The sequence below is a fragment of the Drosophila yakuba genome, chromosome 3L, assembly GCF_016746365.2.
Source record: "Drosophila yakuba strain Tai18E2 chromosome 3L, Prin_Dyak_Tai18E2_2.1, whole genome shotgun sequence".
Lineage (NCBI taxonomy): Eukaryota > Metazoa > Arthropoda > Insecta > Diptera > Drosophilidae > Drosophila > Drosophila yakuba.
The window spans coordinates 21,918,186-21,937,858 of NC_052529.2; the positions used below are offsets into that span (position 1 = coordinate 21,918,186).

Here is a 19,673-nt window from a genome sequence, read left to right on the forward strand (position 1 = left end):
TTAAATACGTATACCTCATTAGTTCGCTTAAAAACCGTGAGCACTTATTTTAATTGCTTAATATGTTAATTATTACTCTTTTAGTTTTTAGTGAATGTACGTACAATTTTTTAGATAAAAAAGGAAGTTACATTTTCAAAGTGTAGTTATGTAGTTAGTGGCTGGTATATTATCCGTTGAGATTATGCATGCAGACTACAGAGACATAGACGCAGCGAAAGTTTGCTAACCCATGTTGCCACGCCCACGCCATGGGTATCTAATAATCGGAGAACTCAACTATAGCATTCTCCCTTTTTATGCCCGTTACTCGTAGAGTAAAAGGGTATACTAGATTCGTTGATCCATTTCCGCCCATATATATATATACATATGTATATTCTTGATCGGGATCAATAGCCGAGTCAATATGACCATGTCCGTCTGTCTGTCCGTCCGTATGAACGTTGATATCTCAGGAACTACGAAAGCTAGAAAGTTGACACTAAGCATACAGACTCCGAGTCGATATGGCCATGTCCGTCTGTCTGTCAAAAGTTTGTAGAAAGTTGAGACTAAGCATACAGACTTCAGAGACATAGACGCAGCGCAAGTTTGTTGATTCATGTTGCCACGCCCACTCTAACGCCCACAAACCGGCCAAAACTGCCGACACTTTTGAAAAATGTTTTGATATTTTTTAATTTTTTTATTAGTCTTGTAAATTTCTATCGATTTGCCAAAAAACTTTTTGCAACGCCCACACTAACGCCCACAAAGTGCCAAAAACTGAGAGTGTTGAAGACACCTCTTCGCACTTCCACTTGCTAAATAACGGGTATCAGATAGTCGGGGAACTCGACTCTGGCGTTCTTTCTTGTTTTTTTTTATAAATTATACTCCTTAAAATGTTGTAGCAGAGAACATCAGAAGGAATTAAATCAGAATTTGTTTTGGCAATAAAAAACTATAGCAAGTTACACTTTCATAAACGCACACGGATAAACTATTATGAAATACATAATTGAATATATTAATATAGTTAGTTATACCTTTCCGTAATTCTTATGTATAAGTTCACATATGCCCGAATAATATTATCAGTCGACCAATTGCTAAATAGGGCATAGTCGCCATTTATCATTGGCAAGTATTTCAAGAAATCCGATTCTATATTTCCCGTCCAGAGATGATCCACAATTATGTCGTGCTTAAAAAGTGTTTTATTAGTAAGAAACATTATATTGGCTTCGATTTACTTACGTCGAACGGACATGTGTGATTGATGTTGGAACTGCCCTGGTAAATTTTATAAAACAGTTTTAAAATCGGGTGTTTTTGATTTCTAAGGAACTTGCATCCATCGAAGGTATAGTCTATGAAAAATGGTTTATAGCCGTGGTCATGACGCATAACCTTAAACGTAATCTGTGAAAACCGAGTTATTAAAAATTCACCTATTTAACCTTCCAGTTATCTTACACTTACTGTTACATTATCGATCGGTAACTTGTACAGATTTACATAAACATCCACGTACTTATGAGTACGGTTTACAGCTTTAATATAGCAGCTTTTGAAATGTGCAAACTTGGCGTCTTTTGTGCCACATTTTATATTGGTAAACGTCATATGGGTGTGGATGGCCTATGTGGGAGAATTGACGATATTACCTGTTCTTTATTTATCGAAATTGTTACCATTAAAAATCCCATAATAATTAATATATTAAAAAGCCGTCGCATGATGACCTCTGCCGGTAAGCGCACAGTTATCAATATTTTCCGTTTATTTTTCTGAACAAATATCGCTGTTTATAATGACCAGGTGAATTAGCTGCCATCGATATATCAAAATAGCATCAGTACACAGGGGAAAAAATTTTAAAATGTAATATATAAATATCAGCAAAAAAATTGTTGGGTGTAAATTTAAAATTCAGTATTTGACGGTATGTGGCCTTTGAAATGTTTTGCTCTCGACGGTCATACAGACATGATTCTGATAAAAATAAAATTTTAACAGATCTATAATACGTTTTTACTTTACGAGAAAGGGGTATAATTATACAGCTTATATATATAACAGGTAGAAGGAAGTGTTTCCGATTTTATAAAGTATATATATACTTGATTAGGTTTACTTGCCGACTCGATCGGGATACGTCCGTCTGTCCGTATGAAGACCTCGATCTCAGGAACTATAAAAGCTAGAAAGTTGAGATTGAGAATGCTGATTCCATAGAGGTAGCAAAAGTTTTTTGAAAATGATGCCACGCCCACTCTAGCGCCCACAAACCACCGAAAAGTACGACTTTCTCGTTCACACTTTCACGAACAGAGAAGAAAAATCGAGTATATTTTAAAAATATTTATTCCTTAGAGGTTTCTATTTGATACTTTTTTGTATATATTTATAAATGCACGACCAACATTGTAAACAGACCATTTGGTAATCGCCATCAATCATAAGAATGTATTTCACAATATCTGACTCTAGTTTTCCAGTCCAAACGTGGTCCACAATAATGTCGTTCTGTATTATTATTTATGGTTAATTTGAGGGAATCGATTCTTTTTAACTAGACAAACTTACTTCATATTGACATGTGTGATTGATGTTGGAGCTATTCTTGTAAATTTCATACATCTTTTTTACAACCGACTGTTGTGATTTTTAAGGATCTTGCAAACGTCAATAGTAATATCTAAGAAAAAAGGTTTATGACCATTATTATGGCGCATTAATTTTTTTTTAGCCTGCAAATTGTTAGCCGCATCATGATTTTTCAAATATTCATTTATGTTAATTTTTAACTTACCGTGACATTATTCGCTTTTTGATACAGAATTACACGAATATCGATGTACTTAAGAGTACGGTTCACAGCTTTTATGAAACATTTCTAAAAGTTACAACATTTTTCGTCTCGTGTTTCGCACTTTAAATTTGTGAACGTCACATGATTGAATACCGTCTAGGACGTAAAAGTATGTTTACTAAGTTGTATTTTTGTATCTTCTCAAAGTCTTACCACAAAATATCCAAAAATGATTAATATAAGAAAAAACACTCTCATGTCGATCTTTTTCTGATGGGTTCAAATCTCATACTAATCCTTTCCCAAAATGGTTGAATCAAATGAGAATTCAGATAATGACGAAGCCTATAAGCTGTAAGTTTGTGTATATGAAAAATAGATTACTTTGAAACGATTTGAGCATAAAGATAGTTTCACTTCAGTTGTTTTATTTACTTGTAAAAATGATTTGAAATTTGTTATTACTTATTTTCATATGTCTTATTATTTATTTTAAGTATCTTTTTTATCAATATGTACAATTATTCTTTCCTGAAAATAATATAATTATCAAATTCCCCTTGTGTACTTATATTATTTTATTCATTTTTTTGTACATATGTATCTTATTTGTTGGAAACAATCGATAAAAATAATTTTACCATACTCTCCGTCACAGTTCACTTATAAGCTAAGCTCATGTAATGTTCTACGGGTTGAAACAAATGTTATTTTAAGTATAATCACCAGGCGCATTACCAGCAAAAAAGACAATTTATCCAACATTTTTTGACGTCTTATCAGTATATGTACATATAGAAGCAAACATAAAATGTTTGCCCAATATTTATTTTGTAGTTGTACATAATTTTGCAATGTTCGTGCTGCTGTGTTTAATTTTTAATGTCCAATTAAATCCGTATTCTTTTATCAGTTGTGTATTTGAAAATAGACTTTGACCAACACACGAGGAACATTTGAAGAATACCACGTCGAAAAAATGGCATAATCCCCGTTGGGTACAGGAAGATATCGCAAGAACGCCTTTTCCAGGTTACCAGTCCAAAACTTGTTAATCGAAATATCATTCTAAGTGTACAATAGTTTTTTAGTTCTTTAATATTTAAGAGCGTATTACTTAATTACTTACATTGTAAGGGCAGGTATGATTTAAGTTTGATGCATTGAGAAAAGTTGCATGAAGTTCTTTTAAAAAAATCATCGATCGCTGGTTTGGATTCTTCATGTACTTACAAAAATCGTAAGTCATAGACATAAAAAATGGGCGGTATCCATTGTACCCATTGTCATACCGCTTCGATTCTATTTTAAGCTAGATTTTTCAGAACAGATATTGCTACATTCTCCATCTTTTCATAAAAATTTGCCGCACTTACCATTATATTATTAATAGGAAGTATATTAATTTTTAAGTCCATATCTATGTATTTATGTGTTCGATTTACCGCTTTGATGCGGCACATTTCAAAAGTTCCAAACTTGCTGTCGATCATTTCACACTTCAGATTTGTAAAGCGCAAATGAGCAGTAGATAACTTAAATAAAGAAAAATAGGAATGTGATAGGTCTTTTTATAATTATGCTTACGGCCACAAAGTAGGCTAATATCACATTGGCCCACCACATCTTGGATTCGTTTACAAACTGAAACTCATAATATTTATCTGCCTTTTTTAGAAATTCGCCTTATTGCCTCTATTAGTTTAATGGCATATGAACATGGTAATGATATCGTTTTTAATAGCTTTTTATAATAACAACTCAATCGAAGAATTTAATTTTATACCCTTTACTCGTAGAGTATACTAGATTCGTTGAATAGTATGGTGTACTAATATCGTTGAAAAGTAATTACATATCTGGAGAAGGAAATTTTCCTACCTTAGTGAATATATATATTTTTGATCTGTATCACTAGCCAAGATGATCTGTTAATAATGATCTGTCCGCCAGATTGTATATCCGTCTGTCAGCGCTATTGTCCGTATGATTGTCCGAAGTCTCACACGCGTTCGGGGTCTTCACATCGAAAATTAAAAAAATTATATATTTACTTACTTTGTACGTTATTTTGCGTCCAGAAATATTAATCAGCAACAATGCTTAAAGTATAAAGTTAATGAACATTGCGAAGGAGGCAACTCAATCTGGTCATGATCATAATTATTATTAATACACGTTCCCAAAACATATTTGAATTTACATATTATTCAACCTGCCCGAGTAAAAAGCCAGACGAAACCGAATAAGAATCCGTAAAATTAATGTGCCCGCGGAAGACACGACTTAAGTGAGGGCCGGCTGGGCAGTTGCAAATGGTAAAAAAAACTGGCCAGAAGAAGAAGTAGCAGTCCCGGTCACAAAAATCCACTCCAAACAAAAAGAATTTTATTGGCCTTCACTTAACGCTCATAAATTTGTCTGCCACAAAATCTGCGAGACGAGACCAGAAAGCGAGGCAACAGAAATTAAAAAAATATTGTTTATAGTGCCACGCTTCCGCAGATGTCTAGATGTCTGGAACTGGTTCTGAAACACACAGTTTGCTGTTCTGGAGGCGAGAGACGTTTTGTAAGAGTTCCCCTCGTTCCCCATTAAAATATTGTTGCAGAACTCCGATGCACCGGATCCCTCCCATTTCTTGTTGCAAAAAGTGCTCGCGGGTGAGTGCCGAACTTCACGCACAAATCTGATTAAAACTCGGTCCCAGTTAATGAACCAAGACCTCGACCATTGCCCCCGATAATCCCCTCCAGCTCCCAAAAGCGGAGTGCATCTGGATGGACTGCAGCAGTAAGATGGCCAGCCAGCCAGTCGCACAGATAGTGCACCGTCTATATTTAGCCAACAGCCAGCGAGCCACATGCTGGTCAAGTATTTACTCTAGAGAGGAAGTCCTCTAAAGTTGTTTTTAAAATCCAGTTAACTATCGATTTTAAAATATTTTAAAAAAGCTATATTATCTTCAAGCTAAGCTTGCGCTTCACCGATTCGATACTGGATAAAGCATAAAATACTGGGGCATCAAAATCACTAAAAATATTTATTTCATTTTATAAGTTGTTGCAACTTACAAGTATCAGTGTTTAAATCAAGAAAATCCTTAATCTTATCATTAGCAAATTTAATTAATAGAATACATGCATTAAAACTAGAGAGAACGTTAGCTGATACTCGGGTAGTGTAGTAGTACAAACCAAATTTTAACATTTTTCTGGCGAATTCATAGGAAGTAGGGAAACAAATAATAAAATGACAAAAAACAAGAGAGAACGCTATAGTCGAGTGTCCCGACTATCTGATACCCGTTACTCAGCTAGTGGATGTGCGAAGAAGAAATTTCAACACTGACAGTTTTTGGCGGTTTGTGGGCGTTAGAGTGGGCGTGGCAAAAAGTTTTTTGGCAAATTGATAGAAATTTACAAGACTAATACAAAAATTAAAAAATAGCAAAACATTTTCAAAAGTGTGTGCGTGGCAGCTTTGGCGGTTTGTGGGCGTTAGGGTGGGCGTGGCAACCTGAATCGACAAACTTGCGCTGCGTCTACGTCCCGGGAGTCTGTATGCTTAATCTCAACTTTCTAGCTTTTGTTCCTGAGATCTCGACGTTCATACGGACAGACAAACGGACAGACGGACATGGCCAGATCGAATCGGCTATTGATCCTGATCAAGAATATATATACTTTATATGGTTGGAAACGTGTCAAAACGTGACCCTTTGGGTGGTATGTGATCTTTCAAAGGGCTTGACCAAAATGTTTATGGTATACCAATAGAAAACTTTCAAAACAATCTTGTGCTGTGTCGCTTGTCTATTGATCCAAATTAAAAATATATATTCTTCCTTTTACCTATTAGATACATTTGAAATAATCTAGTTTGGTTTTACTCCACAAGTAACGGGCATAAATAAATGACCTACTCGTTTAATAAGTAATTTAATTATTTATTTGTTTTAATTGATTAATCGGATTAATTTAATAAAATAATATAGGTTCATAGATACTTATTCGATTTCTAAAGTCAGTTCTTCTTGCGTTTATCCATTTGTTGTTGCCCCGCTCAGCAAATGCTACCCACAACTGTTTTTTGAGTCGCTTTTCGTTGCAGTCCCAGTTCGAGACCTAGCTAAGGTCCCCATCCCATCGCATCCTATACCATCGCATCCTATACCATCGCATCCTATACCATCACATCCTATACCATCGCATCCCATACCATCCGAAGCCATCCCGTCGAGTGGCCGGTGCAACAGCAACCATCTTTTAATAAATGCGAACGTGATCGCGTTTCGTGCGTCACTGCATGCCCAGACAACTCACACAGGCGCAGATACTGTATGCCATGTGCTGGAATATAAAGACCCGACTTTTCGAGGCGTTGCACCTTTGGGAAAGGTGCATTGATCGGGATTGGGATCGCTGTCTGGGCGAGTTTCTGCCGCTTCTGCCGCTCGGACCCCTCCTTGCCCACCTCCTTTTTTTGCCGCGGCCATTGGCTGCGCTTATTTTGTGTACATACTTTCCGCATTTTTTTTGTTGCATTTTTTGTTCATTTTGCAAAGCGAAATTATTATTGTATTATGCACGCGTATGCAACAACACAGCCGAGTATCCGGAGACAGAGCTTCTTTTCCCTTATTTTCCTCACATTTTTTCGTTAACGACGCGTGCGTCGAGAGACGAAAGTGCGTTCAATGAACGCAGCGCGGAGCAACGATCGGGATGGTTAATGCTCAGACGATAACGCCGGACATTGTGGATCGGTGGATTTTGGGGACCAGTGGGGATTATTGGGGGTTGGGGATAATGGGGGCGGGTGGTCTGGAGCGACCAACTTGAGTCAGCGGGCCTGTTTTCGCACGCCCTTGGCATCGTCTGGAAATATCGTAACTGGCCATTTGGCGCTTTTATGAAATTTTGGAGCAGGGTTAATGGATTTGCTTAAAGAATATTGCGTTTTAAAATATTAAGAAATGGAATAATAAACATTGTTATAATACGAGTCTTAAATTTCTGTCAGACTGATGAAATATACAATGAAATATAGGAATAAAATAGAACGGGACATTTTGGGACATGTTACCGAACTTAAATTAATTATGATACAATACAATGTCAAACCTCTAAAAAAATAATAAAATAAACAAAATATATAACAGTGTAACACGGTTTTTTTTAGTTATTTAAAGTCTTTATTTTGCTGTCCGTCTTTTGTATGATATTTACAAAAAAGTTATTCAATGGCTTTTAGCATGTATGCGATTGGATTTCTTTTTCCATAACGGAAAGTTTTATTCACGTTGCTAATGGAGTTTCTAAGAAGATGAGAAATTAGTCTGAGACCTAAGGCTTACAATGCTATGAGTACATTACATATTTTTAACAACTTGGCGTTAGACGCGTTAGTCTGCACACACTAAAGAGTAATATAATTAGAAGTGAACAACCTTCCATGCGATCTAAACGCAATATCCAAAGAGTATTCAAAGAAAATGTGAACTGTATTAAATTGTATTCACTTTTAACTTGGAAAAGATAAACGCTAGCTATCAGCAAATGACTCACACCAGAGATTCCAATGGCGTTTCGCGAATACAACGACGACACGTGCATACTCGCATTCACCATTTGAAATTTGGCTGTGACAGTGCGTTATCGCAATCACAGGCCAAGTGCAGTTCATCGAACGAAAAGGCACGCTGATACGACCCAGAGAGTCGAGACGATGAATGGGCCAGGCAATCTGGATTACAGGGAGCCAGACCCAGATCCCCTCCAGCTCCGCCTGCTCCACTTGCCAGCCCGCCAATTGATCCGCCTGCCCTGCAACCATTGACGTCGCTACCCACAAATCAGTAAATGAAATTAACTCGCTTTCAATCGAGCAACGTTTAAACACTGTCTGATGGCATCAGTCGTGGCTACGTCGCCGATGATAATAATAAACCAATAAAATTAATACAAATTGCAATTGTTGTGTGTGTTGTGGCTCGATTGGCGCGACACACTTCAATTGGTTTGCTCTTTTCAGCTCCTCTGCTCGCCGTTCGCTTGGCTTTCCTTCTTTTTATTTGCCTTTTATTACGCACATATTTATTTAATGCAGGTCTGGCTGTCTAGAGGTCTTCCCGTAGCACCCATCCAGTCTGTCATGCGTGCTTGTTTGTTTGTTTATTTTATTGTTTGCCCTTGTTCTGCTGCTGCCACTGCCAGCTGCAGCAATCGAATGTCTGGCTGAACAATATGTACATATATATATAACAATATTCAGGGTGCTTCAGAACTCTAAGGCATTTTACAAAAAAAAAAAGCTGGCACTTTAATTATTGCCATAGGTCTGTAGCAAATCTTGAATTAGTCAGTCAACAATCTAATTATACCCGTTACTCGTAGAGTAAAAGGGTATACTAGATTCGTTGAAAAGTATGTAACAGGCAGAAGGAAGCGTTTCCAACCATATGAAGTATATATATTCTTGATCAGGATCAATAGCCGAGTCGATCTGTCCATGTCCGTCTGTCCGTCTGTCTGTCCGTATGAACGTCGAGATCTCAATACCAAAAGCTAGAAAGTTGAGATTGAGCATACATACTCCCGGGACATAGACGCAGCGCAAGTTTGTCGATTCATGTTGCCACGCCCACTCTAACGCCCACACACCGCACAAAACTGCCACGCCCACACTTTTGAAAAATGTTTTAATATTTTTAAATTTTTGTATTGGTCTTGTAAATTTCTATCGATTTGCCAAAAAACTTTTTGCCACGCCCACTCTAACGCCCACAAACCGCCAAAAACTGTCAGTGTTGAAGGCTCTCCTTCGCACTTTCACTTAGTAACGGGTATCAGATATTCGGGGAACTCGACTATAGCGTTCTCTCTTGTTATCAACTCCATTTTATTTTTAGATAGGTATTTTTTTTGCAACTCAATAGAAACTTGACAACTAGGGTACACAATATGATATTAGTATACCTAAATACTGTTGTTTAACAGATTCAATATATAAATATTTATACATTGTTTGCAATATAACAACAAATATTAATTTAATGGAAATTGAAATCAAACAGCTTAGCATAAATGCGCACACATGTCTAGAGCTGTCATCAAACACATTTCTTAAATTGTCATTTATTTTCGGTATATATTAGAATAAATAGCAAAGCTTAAAATACAAACATACGTGTGAATTGGGGGTCCTTTATTTTTCGAGTGAGCCCACGTGGTATTTGTTTAGGAGGCAAGAACGCAGTTTTGCGGCATAACTTTCGATGAATTCCGCCTGAGCCTCGAAAATTTTACGTAATCAACAGCGACGTCGGACGGAAACACGTTGCGTATGCTTTATTTTGTTGGGCTCCACACACAAACGTTACGTATACGCCATCGTCTGCGCCAAGCCGGAAGAGAGAGAGTGGGTTATGCTAGACTGAGAGAGAGAGAGAAAAAGAGATGGAAAAATAAACGCTCAAATATGCGTAGGCCGCACACACACATACAAAACTCGACTGTGTCCTTGAGAACCATTTCCAGCAGCACCTTTCCCACATTTACCGCATTGTAGGTACTCCAAGTTTATCAGCTGCGTTTAGCTCTCAATTGTGAGTCGCTGGTTTTCTCTTTTTTTCCCGCTTTCCCTGCCGCCTTTCGTCGCTCTCTAACCCAACCCCGCCACCACCCCCCAGTTTCAGGCTCGGCTTAACGCGTTTGAAGCGCATATCCTGCGTCGTCATCCTCGCTTATGCGTAGTTAGTTGTCTGCCGCTTTTGTGGCCTAAGCTTTTATTTTATTGTGCCACCCGGACTCCTGTTCATCCTGCTGATCCTGCTCCTTGCCACTCGGTAATCCCATACTCGTTGTGTCTGGTCCTTCCAAAATGCCGATGCCGCAACGCACACACAGACAGACAAACAGTCGGCGGAGTGGAGAGTGTTCGGGGTGGGTGGCATTTGAGTGGGCGGTGGGCTAACTGAAGTCTTCGGTGTAATGTAATTTTGTGGAACTCCAGGGAAAATTAGGTAAATTTCGGTCACGCTACCTAAGTTCTGGATTATGAAATACATTCAGGTCCTTGCGATGTATCATTAATTAGTTTAATCCATACAATTAGTTTAAAAATGCATTTTTCTAATGATGTTGTTATACATAAAAACTAACTTAAATATTTGATATAAAACATTATATAAACAAAATATCTGTTTGAACCTTCATACTCGAATGATTATGTTAAAATTATATATTCTTTTCCAGAGTATTGACAGATTTTTAATATATGTATATTGTTTATGCGCCGTATTTTTCCCACAAAAATGTGCTGAAAATTAGCATATTATTGAGTGAAAATTTAACACAGAATTAGGAAACCAATATTAGGGCATTGAGAAAGTCCACATTGCCGGCTGTTTATGGTGCAAAAATGTTTGCTGGCATATTTAGTCTGCGGATCTTGAAGGTTAAATATATGTAAGCACACCTTTTGTATATCCCATGGGCATTATGCAGTCGCCCGTTGTTGTTGTGGCCCCCCATTCGCCTCCTTTCGCCCCCTGCAGCTGTCTGTCTGCGCCACTGCTTGCCAGTTTGTCTGGCAGTTTTGACTTGTTTGCCAAATGGCGTACAAGATATTTATGCATATTAAAACAATTTGCTTATTATGCCTGAATAATTGAGTGAGCACCGGAGCCGACGACTATGGAAGGCCGTATCTCAATCTAAATCTGAATCACAGGCTTAAAACGAAGCATGAATATACAGTAGTTGTCGTTTAAATGCTAAATCTTAGAGGAGCGTAGATTAATGCTCAGTAGTGCTTCAAAAAATATATCAAAGTGATAAATGATTCATTCTAGTTAGGTTAGGTACAGTGAACACCAGTTCGTTGCTCTAATGATAATAAAGTCAAATTATCTTCAAAAAATAAACACATAGCTAGACATGTATGTAAATATCTTGAAATTTATTTGTAGACTTTTATGTTTTGTCATAAAATGATTAAAAACTAACAAAAACTGTTTGACCACATATCTTAAATTAAGTAGTAAGCAAAAACCAAACAAACAAAAGAGGTGCCTATATACGTGAATGGATTCATTTTAGAATGACCCAAATTGATAAATTTCGCAATAATTACAAGCAATGGCTACTGTACAGAAAGGAAGGGGTCGGCTACGTAATATTTGCCAAGCATTACATTTGACAAAGTCTACGTCAGGCGTCTAGGTCTACATCGATGTCTGGGCGGCGACATCGAAGCGCAAACTTCAACAAAGCGTTAATTAATACTCGCAAATGTTTGCGCTTCGTCTGGCAATAAAAAAGTTAAGCGAGACAACGGACCAGGGCAAATACACCCGTCCAGCACCCCTGCACTTCTCAGTACCAGCTAGAGTCAGTCGCTAGTCGCGGAAAAGGCGGGAAAAAAAATAAATGAAATAAAATAAAATAAAAAAATACAGATAGGGAACAAAGTCCCGTCATAAGTCAAATAAAAAGCGCAGCGGCAACAACTGTGTCGGAAGTGGTAGAGTCACAGTCACCGTCACAGCCACAGCCACAGTCACAGCACAGGCAGCCGATGAATAGGCGCGCATACAATTTTCCGGTGCTCGCGAAATTATTGTGGGCCAGATAAGCAGACACACAATGGGGCGCGGCAGGTAAGTCAGGTGGGTCAGGTGGTTGGGTGGTTGGGTGGTTGGGTAGTTGGGCAGGAGCTGGGTGGCAGGTGAGCTGGGTCGATGGAAGCTGCGTAGCAGCTACATTGCCCACACAAAGCAAAGCTCCCTTGGGTTGTGTTGGACAACTTAATAGGCGAGCAGAAATGTCTTGTAAATAAGTTCCGTTTTTTTTGCAGCCTACGGTAGCTGAAAACTAAACTTTTATACTACTATATCTGTCTTTGTAATATTAATATTATAAATGATAAATAAATAGCACTGACTAAATTATTTAAAATCTGAAAAATTAAATATAATTTAAAACGGCCCTGAAAATTTGTGGTATACCATCACGCAGTGTTTAAAATCAAATATTACATAAATAAAATAAGTTGCTTTGTACTTTGTTTGTATTAGGTAAGCAAACAGTAACTTAACCGTTCTAGAGCAAAGGAAATGTATTTATATATTTTTGATATAACTGATTACTAAGTATTTTCAACTTGATTTCTTATAACCATCTTCATTGCTCCCAAAATACTTTAGTTTTTATTTATCCAAGTACAGTCACGGAGCTGCATTCGCAATCGGAGACTGGTTAGCGAGTCCGGCCGACACGCTTGCCACTCGCAACAAATTTTTATTTGACGGCATCAATCAGTCTCCTTGGCCGTCTGCCCCCCGAACCAACCTTATGCCCTGCCCCATTCCCGGGGCCATACCGACTCCGTCTGGTCGGCTTTTGGTCCCTTTTGTTGCCCCAAAAGCAAAAGCGATCCAAGTGCAGCGGCAGACGGACTCAGACTCACAAACAGACACAGACCGAAAAGCAGCCGCAGTCGCAGTCATTTTTAATGTCTCGACCCCAAACGCAAAAGCAAAATGGGCGAAACAAGAAGGTGGGGTGCTGATGGCAAACGAGCGAACGGCAGACTGTGTACACCTAAAAAAACCGCACTTACCTGCCGCAGGTAATGGTTTAATTCATAGAAAAGCTGAAGTAAGCTTGAAAGTTAGAAAAGCTGAAGTAAGCTTGAAAGTTATACTTTTAGCACGGAAACCTTGTCTTACTATCGTAACCCAAATTTATAAATGACCTAAAAAAAATATTAAAGAAAATAATACACTCTAAAATTCACAATTACTTGTAAGGGCTTACCTTTCTAATTCATAAAAATATAAACAAAAAGTTGTAATGAATATTTTAAGTTGCTTTAGAAGGTTTGATAGGCGTTACATTCAGGACTCTGCCCTTATATTGACACAACGGAATTCCCTAAGTGTAATGGTGGTCGCTTTTCTGCAGACGACGCAGGCAATCATCAATTTCTCAGTGTCGCATTAGTTTTCATTAATTTGAGCGGCATCGGCGAGGCAAGCAGATGGACCAGTCGCAGTCACGCCCCCTTTTCCCCGCCGCTACCCCCCTCCTGGGCCAGACAACAATTGCAACTCACTGCAGCAGAGCAACAACAATTGGATCCGCTGGAAGCATTATTGATGCATTTGGCGAGCGGCGGCGACAGCGCGACGACTGATGACGTTGACAGCGATGAGAGCGATGCCAGCGACGGGGCGAATGCAGTTGACGTGTGGCGGACTCGATGATCCTGGACAGCCATAATGGAGGAGGAGCAGGATGGGTGAGGGCTAGTCCGCTGCAGCTGCACGGCTGTCAGGGAGCAGACAAACTCATAAATAAAGCCACGTAACGTAACAGGGGAATAAGGAGAGGCAAAAGAAGTAGCGGGAAAAAATCAAGGGAAAAAAACAAGACAAAGTGGCCCATGAATGATTGCCAACTAACAGCTAAAGTATTCCAATTTGGTGGTTTTACTAAACCTGTAAGCAAAGGCCAAAATAGAGCATTAGTCTTTTCATATTCAACCATTTCAAACTAACACAGAATATTTATTTTCTTTAATCTAGTACATATATCATGCAAAATCTGCCACTTTATAAGTGTTTTTAATGAAGGATTTTTCAAACGACTACCATAAAGAAAACCATAAGACAGATCACAATTAAAAACATCCTTGTGAAATTTCAGCTGAGACATTACATGCCAAAAACTCATCTCAATTAAGCTAAAATTTCGTAATGGTAATAAGTTGCCATTTTGCAAGGGCCTTAGCTCAACTTTGACATTTTCATTTTCCCGGAACATCAATCCACAAGCAAAGTCAGTGGAAGAAGCAGCAGCGGCAACGACAAACAAAAAGTGTTTGTAATTCATTTTAACTTGGCCCAAGGGGTCCGCAAAGTATTTCTCAATCGAATTCGTGGACAGGGGCGCAGCGGGGGAGAACCCTTTTCCCCGCCGCCCCTGTCTGTCTGGCTGTCTGGATTTCTGGCCAGACTTTCAAGGCAGCGCTTAAAAGGGGTGCAAAAGTCACTTCTCGGCACTCTGCTCTGCTCCTCAATTCCAGTCCCATTTCCATTCCCATTCCCATTCAAAATCGCAATCTTGATCTCCCGCCCACCGCAAAAATATTGAATTCAATTCCGAAAACTCAGCCACAGCTTCTGTTGCCTTAAATGCCCGAAAAGATGACGATGATGAAGTGGGCAAAAAAATATAACATTATAACAACAAAGTACAGGAGAAACAATAATTACTGTGCTATCTGAATGGATTTTTGGTTTTTGCAAATTAAGAAGACTTTAAAAATCCGAATTACCTACAAACCTTTTAAAATCAATTGCATCTTTTATAATATTAATATGATATGATATTGTTAAGCAAAAAAACTGATGTTCTTTTTCAAAGTTAATTTAACAGTAATTATTGTTCAAATTATCGTTTAATGTTGTAATTTAATTTATATATTATATTATATTAGAAATGTGTGATACTGTTCTTATGTCATATTTTATAATTATTTAACTTTGCCTTAAATTATATCAAATGAATATCTTGCCAACTTTGATAACTTTAAATATATGTTTATTTATTTTTAAGTTTTCGAAATTGTTTGAATTGCTGCCATTTTAGTTAGTGAGTAGCCACTGTAGCATATTTCGTAAATTTCATTTTACCAACTCGCCTGGCTGAGGGAGGATGAGAATCGTCGCCGGCCTGTCAAGTTGCCAGGGGTTGTAGGTTGAAAAGCCACCCCCCGGCTTTTCGTGGGGGTTAGGGTCCGACTGGACTCGTTCGTTTTTCAAGGTTAAGCACACGCACACACACACATACATCCACACGGACACAGGCACAGACGTACCTATACCAATGCAGGAGCGCCAAGTGGCAGACGCAATTGGAAAAGGGGCAGTTTGGGGTGGTGGGATTTTGGGGTTGGGGTGTGCGGTGCCTTGTTGAGTGGGAGTGCATTTCAGCTTACGCTTCACTTAATTTTCGGGCTATAAATGTGTGACTTTCAGTGTATCTGTGTGTCTGCGTCTGTGCTTCGGTGTGTGTGTGCGCTTTGCAGGCTCGGGGGTGCAATATTTTCGACTCTGGATGAGGATGAATGACGCGCCAAAGTTTCGCAACGCCTTCTGGCTTTGTTTGCACTTGGTCGACTACTCCTCGGCGGCTTCTACTTATTTTATTCTATTTTATTTTATTTTCTTATTATCGTGATGTTCTTGTTTTTGGCTTTTTTGGAGTGACCTGCGGTATTTGGGATTGTAGCCGCCATCGTCTCCATTTTTGTATTTTTCGGCGTCTATATATGTTTTCGCGGTAGAGTGCGAGTTACATGTGATAATGTGATTTACAAGGTGAGTTCCCCAGAGGTGAGTGGAAAAAAAGAGTAATGGCAGTTAAAATAGTTAAAGGAAATTCATAGTTTAGTTGCAAAGTTCCAAATTGTGTGATATTGATAGATGAAAGTGGCGGTAAAGTTGAAATGGTCAAGTAATGCCCGGAAAAGTTTTTTCCAAACTGCTATTCTCTTATCAAAGTTTTCTTTATAATGAAACACTTGTGGTTACATATATGTACAAGTGTTGGATATGGAGTAAAATCGAAATCTAAAGGATTTGCTTCTTGCTTGTGATCCACATTTTTAAAAGCTATTAATTAATTAAATCGTTACAACAAAATTCTTAGATTTTTATATCAAATATTTCTATAGTGCTCCTAATATAAATTTACATATAAAATTCAAGATTTAAAATATATGAAAATGTTAGGCGATTTCGATTGCAGAAACGTGCTCATTTTTAAAGGCCTTTTGAATCCAAAAACCATTCTTAGGAGATGGCACTGAAATTCGTTTTTTCAATGTGCATCCCACTGTAGTGGCGGCCTCAAGAGCCGCCCGGCAGAAGCAACAACAACGTACAGAACAGAACCATAACAACAATGCCAAATCGGCAATAATAGACGCCGGTGCAGACATCGTCAGACGTCCTCGTTCTCCGCTCGTTGTTCACCGTTCATCGTCGTTCGTCGCTGCCGTCGGCAGTCGAAGTCATAAACTTTATTTTCTGTTGCCTGCATAAAGGCGCAGCACACGTAGCAATGGGCGCGAGCGAGATGGCATGCGTTGCACATGCGACGAGTGTCTCTTATGCTGAATGCACAGAGAGATAAATCTTTGAGTATTGGATTTGTCTAAGAAATAGTTTATTCGTATTTGGTTGGCAAAATAGGAATGTTTTAATGACTAGATAAAAGGGTTTTGAATTTTCATTATAATGATCTTGTAGAATTATTAATATATTCAACTTTAATCTATTCTAATATATTCTTCAATTTGTGATATCAAAAAAAGGATTGTTTTTATGCAAATTTAAATCTACGAGGACCGTAGTCGTGGAATTTTTTTATAAATATTTGAAAATGGTGCACTATGTTTCTCAGTGATTCTGTTGTCCCACATGACCCCTCCACCCCCCGCCGCCGCCTTTAACCCGGTGTGTGGGCGGTGAAACATTTCATGCGTTTTGTAGTCTCAATTCGCTTGCAGTTCGACAGCAGTCGCCAGACATTTTGGGATTGGGTAAGAGCAACGACAATTTCTGGGGACTGGGAAGTCTGTCTGGCTTTTGAGGCCCTGTCTGGTCTGTTTTACTTTCCTTTTGTGCTTGTTGTGTTGTGTTATGCTGTGTTGTGCTGCTCTGCTTGGCATTATTGTGTATAATCAGCAGCTCTGATTGTGCTGCAGAGTCGGAGACAGGCGGAAAGTTTGCCCCCTTCCACGGCCGCCGGCGATATCTCTCCCCTAATTAGCTGCCCATTAGGCATATGGCCACCGTATTTATCTAGCGGGCAACAGGTCCGGCAATTGAAATTCAGTTTAAGTGTCGCCGTGAGTCATAACTCATCCGACTCATGAGTGCGAGTAACAACCCCAGTTCGACCAGATAGGGTAGTTAATATCGGAATTAATTTGCCCGACGCCCGACGACCTTCAACCTGTCCGCAAACAACAAATGCCAGCCAGACACATTTCCGAAATCAAATTTTCAAAAAGAAAAACACAAGTCCAAAAAAGGTTCAACAGGCGAGAAAAAATGCCAGAGTAAATTCCACCTTAGGGCCAGGCCGTTAGCAACCCTCTCAAATTCTGGACCGCGGATTCAACCCATCCGAATAGACGAAAACCGAAAACCTAACACTCCACCCACTTCCGTCTGCCCGACTGTCTGGGTTTTGGCATTGAAAAGTTTTTCAAATATTCCTGGCCCTTTTTTTTAAGCTAAATTGTCAGTGGGTTTGGGTATTTCCAAAATGCAATTGCATAAGTGGAAATTAGCTGTAGGCTTCGGAATTCCCTTTTAGAAGCAAACAGACATTTTTGATTTTTCAAAATCCAGCCACTAACAAGATAGTTACTTATAAACGGAAACAATCAATAATACACTTCAGTCCTACAAGTTGCTTTATTTAACGCACCTCTAAATAAAACTCAACAATGGTAGAAAACGCCGTTGGGGCCCACTTTTTAACTGGTCGACAAAAACAATCGAATGGCCGCCTTTGCTATGTCTTAACTTGAATGAAATGTGGCCCAAACCCTTTGGCAAACAAAAAATCCAAAGAGGGAACAGGCCAAAGGAGCAAAAAAGGTGAAGAGCAGACAGAGACGAAAGGCGACTGGCAATAAACGGAAGCCAAGGAAGGAGTCTGGACATGTGAATGTGATTACATTGAAATTTATGTGCATTTGTTACATGGCAATGTGCAACATGTGGCCTCTTTTTCGCCACTTTTAGATTGCAGGATGTTTGTCTGCCCCTTTTTGGGGGAGCGCCTTCCCAATATCCTGTTGCCAGTCGCCATAAATCTTGGGCACACACATGCACACATGCACGGAAACTGATCCCAGACCTTATCAACTGCAAGATGCTAATTATAAACAAGCTGCTCCAAAACGGCAACAGAAGCGGTGGCATCATCATCAACTTCATCATCGGCTACTGGACATGCGCTGCGCTCTCGAGAAGAAAAAAAAGAAAAACAGGTTACTTTGTGGCATTTAATACACGACTCTTAATCGCCGGCCAATTAGAATAACAACTACCTTCTCTGGGAAATTTATTAACGTTTATCAATTGATTGCCGGCGAATGCAATTACACGTTACAAACTGGAAATCTACCCCACCCCTTTGTCAGCCCTTTGACTTTCAATCCAACGTGTTTCTTGGTCTTTTGTTTGCTTTTTTATGTCTGCTCGATCCCTTTTGACTGCAACAAAAATAGGCGGCTGACGTCAAAATGCAAGCCAGACGGCAAAGAGGAAGTTGGAGTAGCCTCTGCAATTTTGTGGCGGGCTCAAAAAAATGTTTTCCACAAAAACTCCAAGCATACGACAATAAAAAGTACACGCGATAAGCATTGGTAGACTTTTTTCTGCCATCCTGCTGCATATCCCAACCTTTTACAAGAAATAAATAGCTGTAGAAATTACAGGACTTTATATTCGTTGAAATTTAAAAAATATTTAATAAATGTATAGCTCATATTTTTAGTCATTTAAATTGTAATTCGCTACTTTCCAAAAGAATTAAAAACATAAACACAAAGCTCATAAAATGTATGCTTCTTTTTGTGCAAGTAAATTGCATCGCACTTCTATAATCAATTATATGAAATATAGTTTACTTAGTTACGCTTCAATAAAAATGCAATTTTCGAAAATGGGTTGTTACAACGATTTTAAAACCCTTTTGTTTTGCAAGTGTATGAGCTCGAAAAAAACCTATCCCAAAAAATCCTCAAGAGCAACGACAACAACAACAAGGCAACAACAAAT

The 19,673-nt window shown here is 38.7% G+C and overlaps 2 protein-coding genes and 1 pseudogene across 2 annotated transcripts; all 3 read right to left on the bottom strand.

Annotated features, from left to right (window-relative positions):
* Positions 1–957: 957 nt before the first annotated feature.
* On the bottom strand, positions 958–1,846 carry LOC6535098. The gene is made up of 3 exons (XM_002095725.3): positions 1,468–1,846; positions 1,243–1,407; positions 958–1,189 (listed from the first exon to the last, which is right to left on the bottom strand). Exons 1-3 carry the CDS (start codon positions 1,609–1,611, stop codon positions 1,022–1,024), a joined length of 477 nt encoding a protein of 158 aa, XP_002095761.2. The 5' UTR covers positions 1,612–1,846; the 3' UTR covers positions 958–1,021.
* Positions 1,847–2,334: 488 nt separating this feature from the next.
* Positions 2,335–3,058, bottom strand: LOC26535508 (annotated as a pseudogene).
* A 244-nt stretch (positions 3,059–3,302) lies between these two features.
* Positions 3,303–7,034, bottom strand: LOC6535099. The gene is made up of 4 exons (XM_043207030.1): positions 6,962–7,034; positions 4,177–4,367; positions 3,930–4,112; positions 3,303–3,868 (listed from the first exon to the last, which is right to left on the bottom strand). The coding sequence occupies exons 1-4, from the start codon at positions 7,032–7,034 to the stop codon at positions 3,710–3,712; spliced, it is 606 nt and encodes a 201-aa protein (XP_043062965.1). The 3' UTR covers positions 3,303–3,709.
* Between the last annotated feature and the right edge of the window lie 12,639 nt (positions 7,035–19,673).